The 17,603-nt window shown below is 42.6% G+C and overlaps 1 protein-coding gene across 6 annotated transcripts in view; it reads right to left on the bottom strand.

Annotated features, from left to right (window-relative positions):
- Positions 1-17,603, bottom strand: part of RAD50 (RAD50 double strand break repair protein) — a 222,873-nt gene that overhangs the window by 83,132 nt on the left and 122,138 nt on the right. For all 6 annotated transcript variants that reach the window (XM_075209740.1, XM_075209742.1, XM_075209741.1 and 3 more), the window contains one exon: positions 365-554. In XM_075209740.1, the coding sequence (XP_075065841.1) occupies positions 365-554 (190 nt within the window). The remainder of the gene's footprint in view (positions 1-364; positions 555-17,603) is intronic.

The following is a 17,603-nucleotide window of genomic DNA, read 5'->3' as shown; positions in this document are numbered from 1 at the left end:
ATGTTACATGTCTTGCTAGTTAGTTAAAAAAATTGAAATTTGGTGAAAATGTGGAAGTGATAAGTGAAAGACTCTTGGTTAGAATTTGTTGAAGGAAGAATAGTTATTGTAGTGAAAGCACAAACAGCAGAGAGTAAGAGTGTGTTGTGTTCAGGAGAATAAAATGTGAAAATATGATGTGTGTTTTGTTCACTCTTTCACTAAAAGACCATTCAATGGGAGAGAAAGGGTTAGTTTACACACAGCTGTCATCCAAGATTGGTCCTTTATTGTTCCCCTTTGGTCTTCTCCCTATTTTATCGCTCACATTTTCACTCTGCACTTTAAGGGACTGTAGCTCACACTTACGACTCCTTGCACTTACCTGATATCTTTCCATGAGGGAGATGTCCTGCAAACAGGCCTTGGCACTTTCCTCTTCAGACATAAATGTTGCAATTAGAGTTTCTTGTTCTTCCACATCATTTTTCAGACGCTGTATTTCCCTGTTTATTGCTATAAGCTTGTTCCTCAATTCTGGGTTATCCTTTTCTTTAATTTCAATTAGCATTTGTCTAAGAATAAATTAAACGGTTTAAATATTCCAATGTGCTACATTGCATTATGTTGGCAACTTAAAAATTTTTCATGAATGACACATCTGTTCCTCTTAATCACAAAATTATAAATATTGGTTCTGCTCTAGAAGTTATTTTCCTCACATTCCCTTAAGTTATACATACAAAGGCTTCAGAAAGATACAAACATTATACCCCAGTGTTCAATAACTACATGTCCTTAATGGTTTACAAAGATCAAAGTAGCCCTTCCCAGCAAACAAAATTATAGCCACAAACATGCTGACAATTTGCTTAGGAAATGCCCAACCATATCATAGAAAAACAATCAAACTTCACTCGACTTTTAACCATCCGATCGTAGCTTTACTCTGGACATCTGACAAATCATTTTTTTGCCGCACAATTATTTCTACAAAGATACATAAATATATATACTACAGTATGTCTTTGTGCCTAAGTAAATCGAATTAGCAGTCGTGAAAGTGATGATATGGCCCCCACAGAGCCCTGATCTCAACATCATTAGGTCTGTCTGGGATTACATGAAGAGACAGACGTATTTGAGCATGCCTACATTCACAGAAGATCTGTGGTTAGTTCTCCAAGATGCTTAGAACAACCTCCCTTCTGAGTTTCTTCAAAAACTGTGGGCAAGTGTACTTAGAAGAATTGATGCATTGATGCTGCTTTGAAAGCAAAGAGTAGTCACACCAAATATTTATTTGATTTAGATTGTTCTTCTGTTCATTTACTTTGCATTTTGTTAATTGATAAATATAAACTATTAACACTTTTACTTTTGAAAGCATTCTTACTTTGCAGCATTTTTCCACAACTGCCTAAAATGTTTGCACAGTACTGTGTATATCTATGTGCGTCTATGTATGTATGTATGTATGTATGTGTGTGTGTGTGTGTGTGTGTGTGTGTGTGTGTATGTATATATATATATATATATATATATATATATATATATATGTTGCTGATAAGGGCAAAGGTGTTGTCCTACAGGGCCTTACGAGTTATTAAAATGAAGTGTTAAGACAACTTGCTTATTACACTTGTTATCAGAAACTCATATTTGAGCCAACATATCAATTCAAGAGGGATATTGATAAAATGATTACTTTAGGAGCAAATACAAGCAGCACTGATCAGGAGTTTGCAAAAGTTGCAGGTGATTGGACACTGATGAGGAGACGCTGGTAATGTGGAATAAATATAGTGTGGTGTTTATATATAGACTCCTGTGTATGTTGCATGAGCCTGTCTCGTTCATTTAAGATCCATAAAGTTGAGAATTTGATTATTTGCATATTATTCTGGCTTGTACTGTGTGGCTTTAAGACTGTGATCGTGATGACTGATTAACAGTGAAGCGCTTGAATGCCGGCATCTGGATGCTTGCCTCTTTCTACTCTGACCGGACTTAACCATTACTGTGGCCGCGCTGAATACTCTTTGAATTGGATTCTACTGTGGGATTTCAAGTCTATGATTGTGTTGGCCGTAATAAATAGTGAGGCGGACGAATGCCGCATTTAGATGCTTGGTTCTTTCTACTCTGGCTTGGCTTAGCAAGTTCTGTTTTTGTCTGTGTTGTTGCTTAGTGGATATTGATATGAAAATGTCAGAATATGTGGATTGAACTGTGCAATGCTTTGCGTACACAGCGTATGTACAGCTAGGAACTGTAGATATATTCGTTATATTGATTGTATGTTTATTTGAAATTCGTTAGGATTATGTTGCAGATAAAGTTTAAATGGGTTACTTGTATTTGATTACAAGAGTTTGATCGTGACAACTATAATACACAAAGAATGGACTAGCAGCAGCATTTAGGTTTAAGTTTGTATTTTTATTGATTTGACTATTTATTATTACATGTTACATAAATAATGAGGGTTATTTTGGGCTGTTTATTGTTTGTATCATTTGTTCACAACTAGTGTCCTTAATTAGCAACTTGCAGAAACGGGGGACTAATTGCACCAGCTGAGCACTAGTGCTCTGAATTGTAATTAAAGGACCGCTATAGTGATTACTCTATTCCCCTAATGAAGACATGATGTACTGAAACGATAGTTGGGCAGAACATGATTTTGAAACGTATTTCTTCCTTTTTTCATTAAAATACTGGATTTTTTCATGACTGTAATTTTTCCATAAATTAGAACAGATCAGCAACAGACACAGATAAATACACACACATACAACACATTTTTCATGTATGTGTATTGCTTAGCACAGGGCAAAAATCAAAAATCAAGAAGTAAAAATCACTAATACACTGTTGAGCTTACTAGGAAGAGGGTAAGGGAGTTAATAAAATAAAATAAAGGGCGTGCTCATCTCCGCTGCTCAGAGCATATATTGTGCCAATATTGGGGTCTTCCTCACCTCAAAAGTGACCCGACAGTTAGTTGCAGCACCACCGCACCTCCTCTTATATAAACAATCGACCCAAGGACCGTTTGCGGGGACCAAGTTCATGGCTGCAGCCTGGTGTAAAAATGGCACCCAAGTCTACAGCAGCATCACCCTAGTTTTGTCCTCTCCCACCATCTCACTGCCGAGACCCGGTCTAGCTCGCTGCCCCAGGCTGCCCTAACCATTCGCTGCCATCCAGTGACTACTTGGGACATCTCTGCCACCTCCAGCCGCCCAGACGTTGCCGAGGCCTATCCTGCGCCTGAAAACCGCCACTTCAATTCAAGCCGCGGGTTGCCACGCTGCCGCCGACCCCATCCACTTCTTCGTGGTCTCCCTCTGCTGCCCACGGAGAGAGTCTCTGAGCCGGCTTACTTCCTCATGAGTGCCTCCTCGTGGACAGGCCTGGAGAACTGGCGATCAGCTGCTTCCCAGACTGTTCACCCAGCTAGGGCACTCGCTAACTGGCTTGCATCGATCATCCACCCTGAAATTCGTAAGTGCAGTTTACCTGTACCTGAAATTAAGGATCTGCTGTTTTATCCTGGACAAAGTAAACCCAGTCATCCAAGTGTTAAATTCTACAATACGCAACCTTCTGCTAGCCTGTGTCTCCTGCGTTCCACACTGCAACCACCTAGTGTCCAACTCGAAAATTGCAATCAAATTTCTCATCTTAAATTAGACAGAATAAACCTGTAACCAGCTTCACAGTATATTTAGCAACTTCTGAACACTCTGTGATCCAGCTCCTAAATGCTGCTGTCGCAATATACCCGTCGAACACCTGAATTGCAATACGGACAACCTGGTGGCACCACTGCAGACCGACTATAAACGAACATTAACCTCTGGCCTTATCCCCAGATACTATGTACTAATTACCCTATGTAGGAGCGTCAACTTATTAATCTTAGCTGCTCAATTGGCTGCACGGATACAACTGATCTATTATGACACCTAGAGCACAACGAAACAGAAACAAAAAGCAGACTAAACCACAAGTGACACCAACGGCTCAGTCTCAAGATGGCCGCACACAAAGGTCAGACCCATCGGGTGAAATGCGAGGATATTTTAAACAGAGCTTGAAGGAACAATATCCGCTTCAAAAATATCCCAGAGACTGTGGACTCTTCAGCTTTACCCAGCTTCGTGCTTGGATTCTTTAAAACTATTCTAGACCACACAGGTCTATTTGTCCTAAATCAGCTCCTGGCCAACAACCTAGAGATGTCATTCTCTGCATGCATTACTATCATATCAAGGAGAAAATCCTGCAATGACATCCAGCTGTTCGCGGACGTGGCTCCCCTCACCATCCAGAAATACCGGGAGCTGCAAGACATTCCAGAGGTCCTACGCCAACACAGATACCGTTACCGGTGGTGCTTCTCATTCCCGTTCCAGGTTTTAACAGAATCAAGATCCCTCTCTGCCAAGACTCCTCCAGAAGGAGCACTTATACTTGAAAAACTAGGATTTCCTCCCAGTACCACACCTTCTCCGGCTCAATCAGTACGTGCCATCACGGTCCCCGAGAGACCCTCCGTCCACCGAATGGGAAACGGCTTGAGTTGGCCATGGACAGTATCGACTCTAAAGGAGCAGCCTTCTGATTCATCATCTTGATAGTCCCCTTGGACGTGCTTGTTACCTTTTTACTCCTCCCTGTGGAACTGTTGCACTGCTTGGAGATTGCCTTGATGACTCGCTCATAATCATATAGAGACGAGACCTCCTGGATGATACTGTACATGGTCTTAATCCCCAGAGCCTCTCTCAATAGTGGCTTTTGACATTGTCTCCACCCCCCCATCCTCTTGTTCTATCTCTTTTTTTGTAGGCACAACGACCATATGTCAATAAGCTCAACACAAAGTGATCAGCCATGACCTGTACTGCTCCTTAAGGAAGACACATCACAGCCTTCACCGGACTCATCATCTACTGCCACTGAGGGACATCACCTCTCCAGAGATTACGGTTTCACCCTTTTTAAATGTTACATGTTCTATGGCCATTTTTGTATTACTGATGATTCTAAATTTTTAGATTTGTTATTCACAAACTAAATTTGCACTGATGCTCATTGCACAGTTGTACCTTCACTCTGTACATGTTCTGATAGTGTTTTCATATCTGTTAATGTTGTATCCACGATTTCAATGTTCACTTGTTGACGCCCCTTCCCTCCCACCCAAACACACAACCCTAACACAACTTTATGCAAGACCGCTCCCCACCCCTTGCTCTCCTTCAGTGCTGCAACCTGTCACAGCGCCCTTTACCTTTCCCGAATTCCAGCAACCATAGGCCGGAAATGCCATGACCGGCCTAGTCCTTCCCCTCCCTAGTCGGTTGCCGACAGTTTGATCTTACCTTTTCCCCTTTCCTCTCATCTTACACCTTCTCCAATTCCCCTCTCGTGATTTACTATCTTCACAATATCTATTTGCCTTCGAGAAGCCTCTATGGGGTCCCTAATCCAGAGGAGCCACTCAATATCACAATCCATATTCTCCTCTAAACATGTCACTCCAATAACTAACTGTTAATGTCAAAGGGCTGAATACGACCTAGAAACACTCCATTCTTTTAGCCACTTTAAAGAAGTCACATGTGGATATAGTCTTTCTATAAGAAACCCATCTTATTCACCGCATGTGACAAGGATGGGCAAGCTTTTCTTTCAGACATTTTTCACCTCAGTCACCTCCAAACATAGGGGAGTACCCATCCTTGCACGCTCATTCATACCACTGGTGGTGCGCCAAACGATTGCAGACCCGAACGAATGGTTCCTCCTCCTGGTGGGTACTCTAGGCCAACTACCTATCACTCTAGTCTGTTGCTATGCCCCTAAAAACATCCAGAGCCCCTTTTCCCAGAAACAACTTAGCCTTATAAATAAGCATGCTGAAGGCCATCTTCTCCTGGCAATTTTATCCTAGACCCCAACTTAGATAAATCCTCACCAACTACAACTCCCTCACCATCTCAAGTGCTCCCTATCCGATTGGCCAAACGATTTGCCTTCATACTCAAAGTATATCCCCTTCTCAACGCTTGGTGGGTGGTTAATGGCACAGAAAGAGGGTATACCTTTCAAATCACATTCCCACGGGACATACATCCGTATAGATTACTTCCTAGTAGACTCTCGTCTTGCCACCAAACTTCTCAGAGCTGAGGTCCTGTCGTTCACCTGGATGGATCACATGGGAGTATCCCTTCAGCTGATGTAGCAAATCTCCCCAAACATCGCCCAACGTGGAGAATAGATGACACGCTCCTACTCAGCACTGCTACACATTTAGAACTGACAGAGGCACTCACAGATTTCTTTGCCCTAAATGAGACTCCCTATGTTACCCAATCCATGATTTGGGAAGCACACAAAGTAACTATGCATGGGCGACTTATTAGTATAGCGGCCGCTCGACATAGAGAAGAACGGGAACAGATCGCTTCACTAGAAACGCGACTCCTTTCACTTCTCACCCAGAATCAGGGTTCTTTATCCGTCAGACCTGCGGGAGCTGACAATAGTTAGGGGTCAGCGCAACACGGTCCTATCCAACAAAATAGCTCGTACCTTTAAATGGACTCAACAACTTCTACAAGAAGAGCGACAAGGCGGACTGCCTTCTGGCCCGGAGGCTGCGACAGAGGCGTGCACGTAATGTGATTTCCTCTATTAGGGTCAATTTACATACAATCTAGACTTAAAGAATTCCAAAATTATTACTCATCGCTCTATGACCTGAATGCCTCTGATCTGCCGCCCCCTGACCTGGAGGGGAAATTAGACGCCTACTTATGCTCCTGCCATCGCCCACAGCTCTCAGACTCAGCTATTAAAAGTCTTAACTCAGACATAACAGAGGAGGAAACCACCGCAGCCCTACGCTGCATGAAGGTTGCCTCTGCTCCGGGCTCGGATGGCTTCCCAGCTAAATACTACAAAACATTTGCTGGTATTCTTAGTCCAAAGCTAACTCTCTGGTTTAACTCCATTTTTGATGGCTCCTCCTTTGACTCAGCCACAACCCGAGCCTGGATCACAGTCATACCGAAAGAGGGCAAAGACACCTCCTTCTGTAGTAGTTTCCGCCCCATTTCACTACTAAATGTTGATCTGAAGATCTACGCTAAAGTACTTGCAAATCGAGTTAATACTCTACTTCCGAAATTGGTACATCCTGACCAGGTCGGATTTGTCCCAGGACGTCAAGCAGCGGACAATACTAGGCGGACCATAAACCTTATCCACCACATTAACGAGCGCAAATTACCCTCCCTCCTCCTATCATTGGACACTGAAAAGGCGTTTGACCCAGTTGGCTGGCCTTTTTATGTTAAAGACTCTCGCTTCCTACGGCTTTCAAGATCGTTTTCTCACTGAGGTTTCAGTCCTATATTACAACCCCACTGCCTCGGTCCAGGTGAACAACTGTTCCTCCCCCTCTTTCTCCATTCGAAATGGGACTCGACAGAGTTGCCCTCTGTCCCCCTCCTCTTTGCGTTAGTCATAGAACCCTTAGCTACAAAAATCCGCCTAAATTCAGACATCACCGGTATACAATTACCCACCAAAACAAACAAGATTATACTCTATGCGGATGACATTCTCCTCACCATCACAAACCCCTTAATTTGACTCCTTAGCCTATTTCGAAAACTAGACATCTTTTCCACCATCTCAAATTTTAAAATAAACACAGCAAAAAGTGACATCCTAGATTTCAACATTCCTCCCAAACTGAAGCAACTCTTGGGACTAAATTCTACCTTTCACTGGAATTCAGACCACATCAGATATCTGGGCATCACACTCATCAGGAAGGTGGAACTCCTCTACCAAGCCAACCATCTTCCATTCGTATTAATAAAGATTTGGCATCATGGGATAAACTCATGATATCATGGGTGGGCTGGATTACCTCAGTGAAGATGAATTTACTCCCCAGATAGCTATACCTTTTTCACACACTCTACATTAAGGTCTCCCCCTTCAGTCCTCAAAATGCTACAAGCCTCTCTAATGTGCTTCATCTGGTCAAACAAACGACCCAGGATCCCCACCCATATCCTCCAACGTTTTCCCATGGCAGGTGGCCTTGGCATCCATTACCTCCGCAATTACTATACGGCCTGTTTAGCCCAATGTGTACAGAGGCATTCTCCACCCGGAAACAGGGTCTGGGTTCACATAGAATCAGACATCCTGGATGGATCACCGATCTGTTCTATCCTTTGGCTCTCTGCTACACAGCGCTCAGCCTCTGTTCAAACTCATCCAGTAGTGGCCATCTCCCTCCCTCTCTGGTCCCGATGTAATCAAATGGCCTCCCTATCACACGCCCCCTCAATTCTGAAACCCCTCTGGTCAAACCCTGCCTTCTAGTCTTTCCCGTACTATGCACAAAAAATGGGTAGGTAGGAGCAAAATACTTCTTAACCATATCACCCGGACATCATCATTCCCACAGTTCTCGGATCTGGCAGAGCTCTGTGGATTCACAATGGTACAGCTCCATCAATACTTGCAGATTAGGCACTTCCATCAAACGGTCAAATATCAGCTAGAACAGCCACTGTGTTTGAGAACCTGTGACTCTCTGAACCTTGATCAAAAGGCCTCATATCTGTGCTATACAATACTTTACTCCCTCTTGCTACATAGGTTAAATATCCCTTCCAGACACAGTGGGAGGCAGATCTTGGGGTATCATTGGATCACGAAGAGTGGTCAGAAATCAATGAATGGACTGCACGCTGTTCTACTAATGTCCGAATTAAAGAAAAAGCTAATAAATTACTCCATAGGTGGTACTATGTCCCCTCTAGATTGCACGCCATATACCCACAAACAAGCGCTGCTTGCTGGAGAAACTGCAGCCACATTGGAACCTTTTTGCATATATGGTGGGACTGTCCCAATCTACGCCCGTTCTGGGCTCCCGTCCTTTCCTTTGCTTCAACAGTCCTTGGTATCCCCCTGACTTCTGATCCCAAAACACATGCTTTTGCCCCTGCCTGTTCCGGACCTTTCATCTCGCACTCATAAGCTTTTCAGACATATTGTTAGCTCAGCGACCTCCTGGAAGAATCACGCTCCTTCGACTCTTCAAATGGTCTGCGGTCGGTATTGGCACACCTACCAGATGGAACATATTACCAGCATTTTGGGGGGCTCCTCTGTATCTTCCTATAAAATCTGGTCCCCGTGGGCTTCCTATCATAATCAACCTCTGCTCCGATTCTAACCGGTACCAAACCTGTGTCCGGACGTTCAATCTATATCATTTCTACATTTACTTTGCGTGAACTTATTCCTCTCTATCCCTCATATAATCCCATACATAACAATGTACTTACCGTCTTTTCCTCTCTACCCTATAACCCCCGCCCCCTCCATGTTTAAAATGTTAAAATCATAACATCACTATGGTACAAGGCCGGTACACAGTTGAATTCATAATATGAAGGTTTCAATGGGAAATGTTCACTACTAAATTTATATATCACACTTTGAAGTGCTATCTACCTCGTATTAGTTTATATGTTTCTGCTGGACTTCACTTGAATTCTCCATATTTTTACACGCTTATGTACTTGATGTTACTAATAAAACAGTATTTAAAAATCAAACGGCAAGAAACATCTAGCTTGTTCAGAAGAGTATCTACTGTTAGATCTGGGAATGCGCGTAACCATTGAGAAAAACCTGTTGTAACCTCAGAGTGGTCAATTCTGTCCCTAAAGAAATTGTAGTGGAGGGTGATTACATTACATTGAGCAGGATAACGAGACAAAAGGGAATCCAATGAGTTCTGCCAATTGTCTAGTGAGAATTCTCTAATTACATTAGTGATATAATGGTGTACCTGGAAATATGAAAAGGGAAACCGACTAAGAAAACTGAATTTCTCTATCGCCTGGGCATATGTAAGGGGTCGTTTATTTAGAATATCCAGCAAATAACCTATATTAGTGTGACAGACCTGGGCCTTATATTGGGAATATCGTGCCAACCTGGTCTGTCCTCAGTAGGCCAATTGAACAACTGTGGCCCACTCTGTTATTAAATCCCGTCCGGTGGCCAGATTTGTTATTGCTGTGGTGTCCGGAGAGGGAGGGGGGAGGCAGCTCACAGCACGTGTGAAACAGCTGTGGACCCTGTAACATCAAAAAGGAGTGGAAGGGGTTAAAAAGAGGAGGGCCAGGACCTTACCTAAAATCAGGAGGGGGTCTCTCCCTGTTTGCTAATTATTGTTCTAGCAACTCTGCAACACAGTTGGAATGGCACCATCACTGCAGGTGGGAGACCAGTGATGTCATATGCTCTACTTCCACCCGTTACCACCCAAACTCTTCTCACCAGCAATCACAAGAGGACAATGAGCGGAGGGTTGACCCAGGGAGGTGGCCAGGATCGGGTGTCTTGTGAGAAGGGACAAGAAGGAGCTGTCTGGGGGAGGGAGTTGTTGTTGGAGAATCTTGAGACAGCAAGGACTTGGACTGTTTGGGAGTAACCGTATTCTCGCAGGGCCTTAACGGAATGCTTGAAGCAGGAGCTTCTTGACAAAGATCGGACAGTGTACCTCTAGGACTGATCCTGTTACCACTCCATCGGGAGACACTTGCAGATTCTGGGGAATTGGTGAGCCTACATCGGTAGGGAGACTAATACCCAGGGTCCCACCAAGCTGGTGGAGAGTTGGCCAAGCGGCTGGGATCAGCAAGATACACCGACCCACCTTACGGATCAGAAACCCTGGCTCACTTGGATTGTCAGCTGTGGATTTTATTACCAGGAGTTTGGGCCTGCTAGGACTCTGTGCTTGGAAGTAACTACTGCTGGGGACTTTGTTGGGGAGTTTTTACTTGCACTGGTGATTTTCTGACACTTGATATATTTGGTGGGGGAACAAGTTTCATAGGCAAACCGAGGGGGGGGGGGTTTCCTAGTGCCTGGAAACCCCCTTCCAAGCCTGGGGCACTGTATAATTGAGGTGGCTGGACCCTGCCCCCGCTTCACACAGCTCTGCTTGAAAAGGGAGAGCTGCATGCGCCTAACAGTAGTCCACACAGCATTGCCCATGTATATTATGGGGATAGGAAGAGTTGGAGAGCAGCCAAGCACTCTCTAAAATTATAGCCACACCCCCATGCATGCTGGTTACACCCACTGGCGGCGTGGTGTGGAAACCCCCCTCTACAAATCCTGCGTTTGCCCCTGAGTTTCTCCTTGGGGAGCACTGTTGTATTTTACTAAGTGTGCACACTTTGTTTAATAAAAGGGATTATTATTTTTTTCCTGTCTCCTTACCTGTGTGACCTGTGAACCTAGAGGACTGGGTATCTAGTGAGCTTTAGTTCCAACCCCGGTATCCTCACAATTAGTAATACCACGTTCTCTCCAAGCCACGAAAGGGTAGGAAGATGAACCATTTTGAAAACCAGGGTTTAGTGTGAGTGTTTGAAAAAAAAAAAAAGATATAAGAATTAAGATTTAATTTATGTCTCAAAATATGCCAAATTTTGTGTGTATTCCATAAGAGGGGGTTATCTCTTATATCTTGGGGAATGTCTCGGGCTTGCATATGTAAGGAGACCAAGTTGACATTCAGAGTATCTGTATAAATATTCGTACCGTGTAACTAATCTCTTAGGTGTCTAAGTAAGGTTAAGTGGTTATAGTGTGTGATGGTTGGAAAATTAATCCAACCATTAGTTTTTGGTTGTTGCAATTTAATAAAGCTGATCCTTGGTATTTTATTATTCCAGATGAAAGAGCGGAAAAGTGAGTTAAATAATTTTGTATCACGTTGAGTGAGGAGAAGAGGTAGGCATTGCATAAAATACATTAGTTTGAGGAATGACACTAATTTTTAACAAATTTGCCCTCCCTAGATAGGAGAGCAGTAGATGACCCCATCCCCCCAATTCTTTGGCAATGGATGATATAACATTTAAGATATTTAAATGATATAAAGATGAAGGGTGTTTGCTAATTTGAACCCCATGATACATAAAACTTTTGTTAGCCCATGTAAATGGGATATCTCTACCCCATGCTGGGCAATTGGTTCCTGGTCTAAGGTAAAGAGCGGCAGATTTTTCTACATTAATTAATAATCCCGATATAGATCCAAATTCATTTATTTTCTTTAACATTAATCGCAGTGAAGAATTGGGGTTGGCAAAGTACAATAAGATATCACCAGCGAGTGCTGTGATTTTTACTTCAAGGTGACCGACCCTGATTCCTTGAAATTCCTGGGTTTGTTCTAAAATGAATTATTTATAAAGGGTCTAAGGATATGTTAAACAGGAGGGATGAAAGTGGACAACCTTGGCATGTACAACGGTGCATCTCCATCCTACTCCCACACAAGTCATTCAGAAGAAATGTAGTATTAGGTGTTTCGTAGAAATAGCGAATAAGACCAATAGAGGCGTCTCCAAATGCCCTTCGTGACAATATGTTATATAGATGAGGCCACAGGATCGTGTTGAATGCCTTGTTAGCATCAAGGCTAAGCAGCATAGCCTGTGTTTGAGGATTATTATAAGATACAACCGTGGCTGCAACTGCGCCTCTAATACGTTTACCCGAGTGGTGACCCTTCACGAAACCCAGCTGGTGGTCCGTCAACAGTTCAGGTAGAAAAGATTGTAATCTAGTAGCCATAAAATTTTTGCCAGGATTTTTAAATCAACGTTAAGAAGTGTGATCGGTCTATAAGAGGACATCAGCTGGAGGTCTTTATTAGGTTTTGGAAGAAAGATTACATGGGCCTTGTGATGAAATGTAGTTTATCTAATGACTGATTGTTATTTTCTGTTGAAATTATGTATAACACTGTGAATATTTTATGTAACCTTTCAAAGTGTATTTGGTTAACTGACCTGAGTCTGACCTAGACAAGTGTCAATGGTCTATTGAAAGTAGCCAGGCCCAGAGACAGATAAATCTCTGAGTAGTTTGTATATGCAGAGGAGGACTTTGCCAGACAGAACAAGCAGAAGTGAGAACTCAAGTCTTGTGAAATGCCAGGTCTCAGGACATCCATAATTGACTTTGAAAGCCCTGTGTCATTTTGGGCATTTCTCTAATTTAGGTGAAAATAAAATTCCTAAGGTGGGGGGTGAAGAGCCAACAAGAAATGGTTTAAAAATCCCTTGTATCAGTAGTACAGTATTTATTTCTTTAAGGGGGGTCTATCATGACTGAAATGTGCCATTGTTCTCAATGTGTACTCCTCACACACCAATTCCTGAACTTGTACGTAGGGACTTTGGTTTTTATTTCCGATTTTATTTTTTGAAACTTATTTGTGCGATTTATTGTATGTCTGTTTATTACCTTCTTGTAAATAAAGAAAATTTTTTGGAAATATTATGGAATAATATGGAAATATTTTTCTGATAAAACATTTTAATCAAGCGTATTTTCCGTGATTCTTTGTGAACTTACGAAGCCTAAGGAGGCTCATGCTATATGTGCATGTGCGGTGAAACATTAATAAGTGGTGTTGGTGAACGTAAGGACGCCAGAGTAATCCTTTGTGGTGGCAGAAAAGTTGTATTCATTGTTAAATAACTAAGGTAACACCAATCAGGACCAGCTGTTCAGATTGCCGTATCTGAGACAGGCCTCAATTAAATTGGGCTAATGTGGAGTGTGTTTATAGAATGTTTGATATAATTCTAAGAGAACAGGTAATGTGTTATGTTGTGTCAATGTATAGTACTCGCCAGCAAGGCCATCTGGACCTGGTGCTTTGTGAGACCGTAGGCCTTTCATTGGAGAAGTAATTTCTGCTAGAGTAATGTCCTTATTAAGGATCTCTCTTTAAGCTGGGGTCAATTTTGCTTAGCGGGCTTCATTCAATAGTTTGTCTTGTATAATTGGATCAATTGGGCGTGATTAGTAAAGATCTTCATAATATTTACAAAATTGATCGGCAATGGTATCAGATTTTGTATGGATGTAGTCTGAAGAGGGGTCTTTAACGGTTGTAATATATTTTTTCCTTTTCAATGGTTTGGTTATGTTAGCCAGAATCTTACCCGGTTTTCCACCCCAGCGGTAATATTTGTGGGTAGTGTAATTTAAATTGCGTTGTGATGGTGAGAGGACAAATGTTTTGAGTAATTGTCGAGATTGTTTATAGGTGTTAAAAGAGTCGCCACTCGGGTGATCAACATAAGTCCTAAAATCAGAAGACATTGCTTCTTGAAGGGAGCAATATTTAGCACGCCATTCACGTTTGAGTTTAGCGACATAATTAATGATGTGTGCACGCATTACTGCCTTCTAAGCTTCCCAAAACAGGACCGGGTTGTCTCAATGTTCAATGTTGTCATCAATATATTTCATTCATTTATCATTAAGAAAACTTTGAAAATCTTCAGAAGAGGCCAGATAAGATCGGAAACGCCAAAGGCGAGCAAAAGAGGATGGAGAGGCATGATAAATTCCAGTATGAACTGGAGCGTGGTCCGAAATCAATATGTCACCTAGATGTGTAGAGTGTATTTGCGTCACCAGAGCGTCCGTAACTAATATATAAACAATTCTGGATAATGTTCTATGTACTGCAGAAAGGTGGGTATAAGACCTATCTGTAGGGTTGAAGAGACGCCAAGGGTCTAATAGTTGACGAGAAGATTTAGTCTCTGAATGTGTTGCCAATGAGTTAAGTGTGGATGTCATACATGTAGGGCCTTATCTATAATTGAGCTATCAACTGTATTCAAGTCCCCTCTTAATATAATTTGGAGTACATCTTTGCACCAATATATGGATAGGTCTTGCATAAATTTTGTAATACAATTATTAGGGGCATATACATTTAATAGAGTGAATCTAGAGTTTTTAATGTGAAATGTCCAGGAGAATGAAACGACCCTATGGGTCTAAATGTTTATCCATAATTGGACATTGCAGGTTGCAGATTTAAAAGGATCGCCACTACCCTCGACTTTGTTATATAAGGAGCAGAAATACAATCGCCTATCCAGCTATCTTTAAAGAGTGGAGTTGTCCTCAGCCCTCCAGTGTGTCTCCTGTAGAAAAACATGTCAGAATGTCTTTTTTTTTTTTTTAAGAATGAGGTAACCCTTTTACATTTAAGTGGTGAGTTTAAACCTCCAATGTTCCAGGACGTTCGTTAAAAAGAATAGGTTGTGGCCTAGTTGTGTGAGGGCATGTGTATAAGAAGTAGAGCTCATCCTACCCTTTCACTGGGCTTGTTTACAGGACAGGTACATTTCTGTAATTGGATGAACCCCTCGTCCCAGCGAGTGAAGGAGCCAGAAGTTATGGAGGTTACTACACGGCAGCCATCAATAGATTTAAAGTCGGATGACAAAATTTATGCATTATAAAAAGCAATGACTCAGAGACAAAACCATTTTAATTTTTCCAACCAATTAGATTTGTGTTGTGCATCCACTTACCAAGTAGTGCCCAAAAAAAAGGAATTAACAAAAAACAAGAACAGTAACTGTATAGAGTTACACCCTAAAGAGTAACAGAACATATGAATAGGTGCTTTCACCAGGAGCGAAGAATTAGAATTTGTGTGACAAATTGCATATTAATTAAGGATCATCGTGACGATTGGGTGATCATGGAGGAGAACGAGTCTTAAGAAAATGAGCTTTGGCATGTTTGGGTCTGTGAAGAACAGCGTACGTCCATTGTTATCAACACAAAGTTTTGCTGGATACAAGAGGGTGAATCGCTGCTTGTCAACCAGGTCTGACATACTGTTAAAAATTCTTTTCTTTTTTGGGCCACGGAGGCAGAGAAATCTTGGAATATCATGATGCGTCTATCATCAATGGACAGTTGTCGTTGTTTTCTGTACACCATTAGTATCTTCTCCTTGGCATTGAAGTCCAGAAACCTAGCGATAGCGAGAATCATTTTGGCGTTCGAGGCCCAGCCTGTGTGCTCTTTCAATTTGGTCCGGTTCTGTATCGACATTAATGCCTAGAGCCCTAGGCAATGTAAGACTCAAGTATTGTGGCAAGTGTTGGTCTTTAATCGACTCCGGTATACCTATGAATCTCAGATTGTTCCTTCTGTTTCTATTCTCCAAGTCTTCCATCTTTTCATTAATCGATTGGAGAGCCTGATTTCCATATACAGCAAAGAGGACTGGAGTTGGGAAACACTACTCTAACCCTCATCTTCTCCCTAACTCTCCATCTCTCCAGCAAATTCTTCAGGCAATCACGACATTTGAGAAGAGGGTCCTGGATAAAATTGAAAAGGTGCAAGCCGACCTCTTGCTGATACACAATGACTTTCAAAAGATGAGGGACCGTGTGGGTGGAGGATGAGTAAAGAATCTCCACCCTTGTGAATCTCACAGACCCACTCAGAGGCGATATTGAGGGACTTGTATCCCGTATTGGACAGTGTAAGATGAAGAGGACTGATTTGGAAGGGAGACTTCGATGGAGCAACCAGAGGTTTGTTGGATTACCATAGAGAGTGAAGGGTTTAGACCAGAACGGCTTCTTGTTGATTGGCTTCTCCCTGCACTTCGCTGTGGAGAAAGCTCACTGGCCGCCACCTCAGCCAGGTTCTCCTGCCTGTATGTTCATTGTCAAGCTGTTGCAGTTTAAGGACTGCGATTCTGTTCTCAGGATGACTCTGCAACAAGGCCCCATACAATTTGAGAATCAAACCATATCAGTGTTCCAGTAGTTTCCAATGGAGGTCCAGAAGGCCATATTCCAATTCACAACGATAAACAAAAAGCTGCGTGATCTACACTTGCCGTATACTACGTTATCCCCGGCATGGCTGAGGTTGTCCGCTGATGGCAGGGACCCATTTCTTCTCCACCTCGCAAGAGGCGGCAGACAGTCTGGAGAGACGTTCAACTCCTCGGCACAGAGATCCTTGAACTGAAAATGGACTGTCGTAGCCACAGTTTTGGGCAGTCTTGATTAAAGAAAGTGTATGCTAAATTTCTCTTCCCCTTCTTCCTACCCTCTTTTCGCATCCCTCTTCCGCCCCTTCTTTCTTTCCCCTTTCTTCACCTCTGATTCCAGATAGCAGGGGTGAAAAAAATTCTGTTTGACAAAATTTGGGAGTAACAGGTTGGATGTTGTTACGTATTCTGCTGGGATCCAGGTATGCTTTAGTTAGAATAGGTGTATGGGTTGCTGCAGATCAATCTATATTATGGTCTATTATTTATAATCGCGTTGCACTGTCTTTTCATGTAACCTCCAGAATGGTGTATTGCTGATTTGCTTGACGCACAGGGCTGATGGTTGCTGGAGTTTCCTAGACTTGGCATTTCGCTTGGGTATCACAATGCTGGCCTTCATCCAGATGACGCACACCAGTGGCCAACATAGCCATGAGTAAGCCTACCCTTAGGGGACTCCATCTGCTTGCCAGAAACGTTAGGGTTCTGAACGATGAAATTGAACAGTCACTGGTGCTGAGCTAGGTTAGTCAGTAACCCTGACTTCGTTTGTTTCTTGGAGACCCACTTTACAGGTTACCTGTAAAGTGGGTCTAACTCACTCAAAAAGTCCTGGGTGGCTTGGGCCTATCATGCCACT

Source organism: Mixophyes fleayi, chromosome 4 (assembly GCF_038048845.1).
Source record: "Mixophyes fleayi isolate aMixFle1 chromosome 4, aMixFle1.hap1, whole genome shotgun sequence".
Lineage (NCBI taxonomy): Eukaryota > Metazoa > Chordata > Amphibia > Anura > Limnodynastidae > Mixophyes > Mixophyes fleayi.
This window is presented reverse-complemented; position numbering and strand designations above follow the sequence as displayed.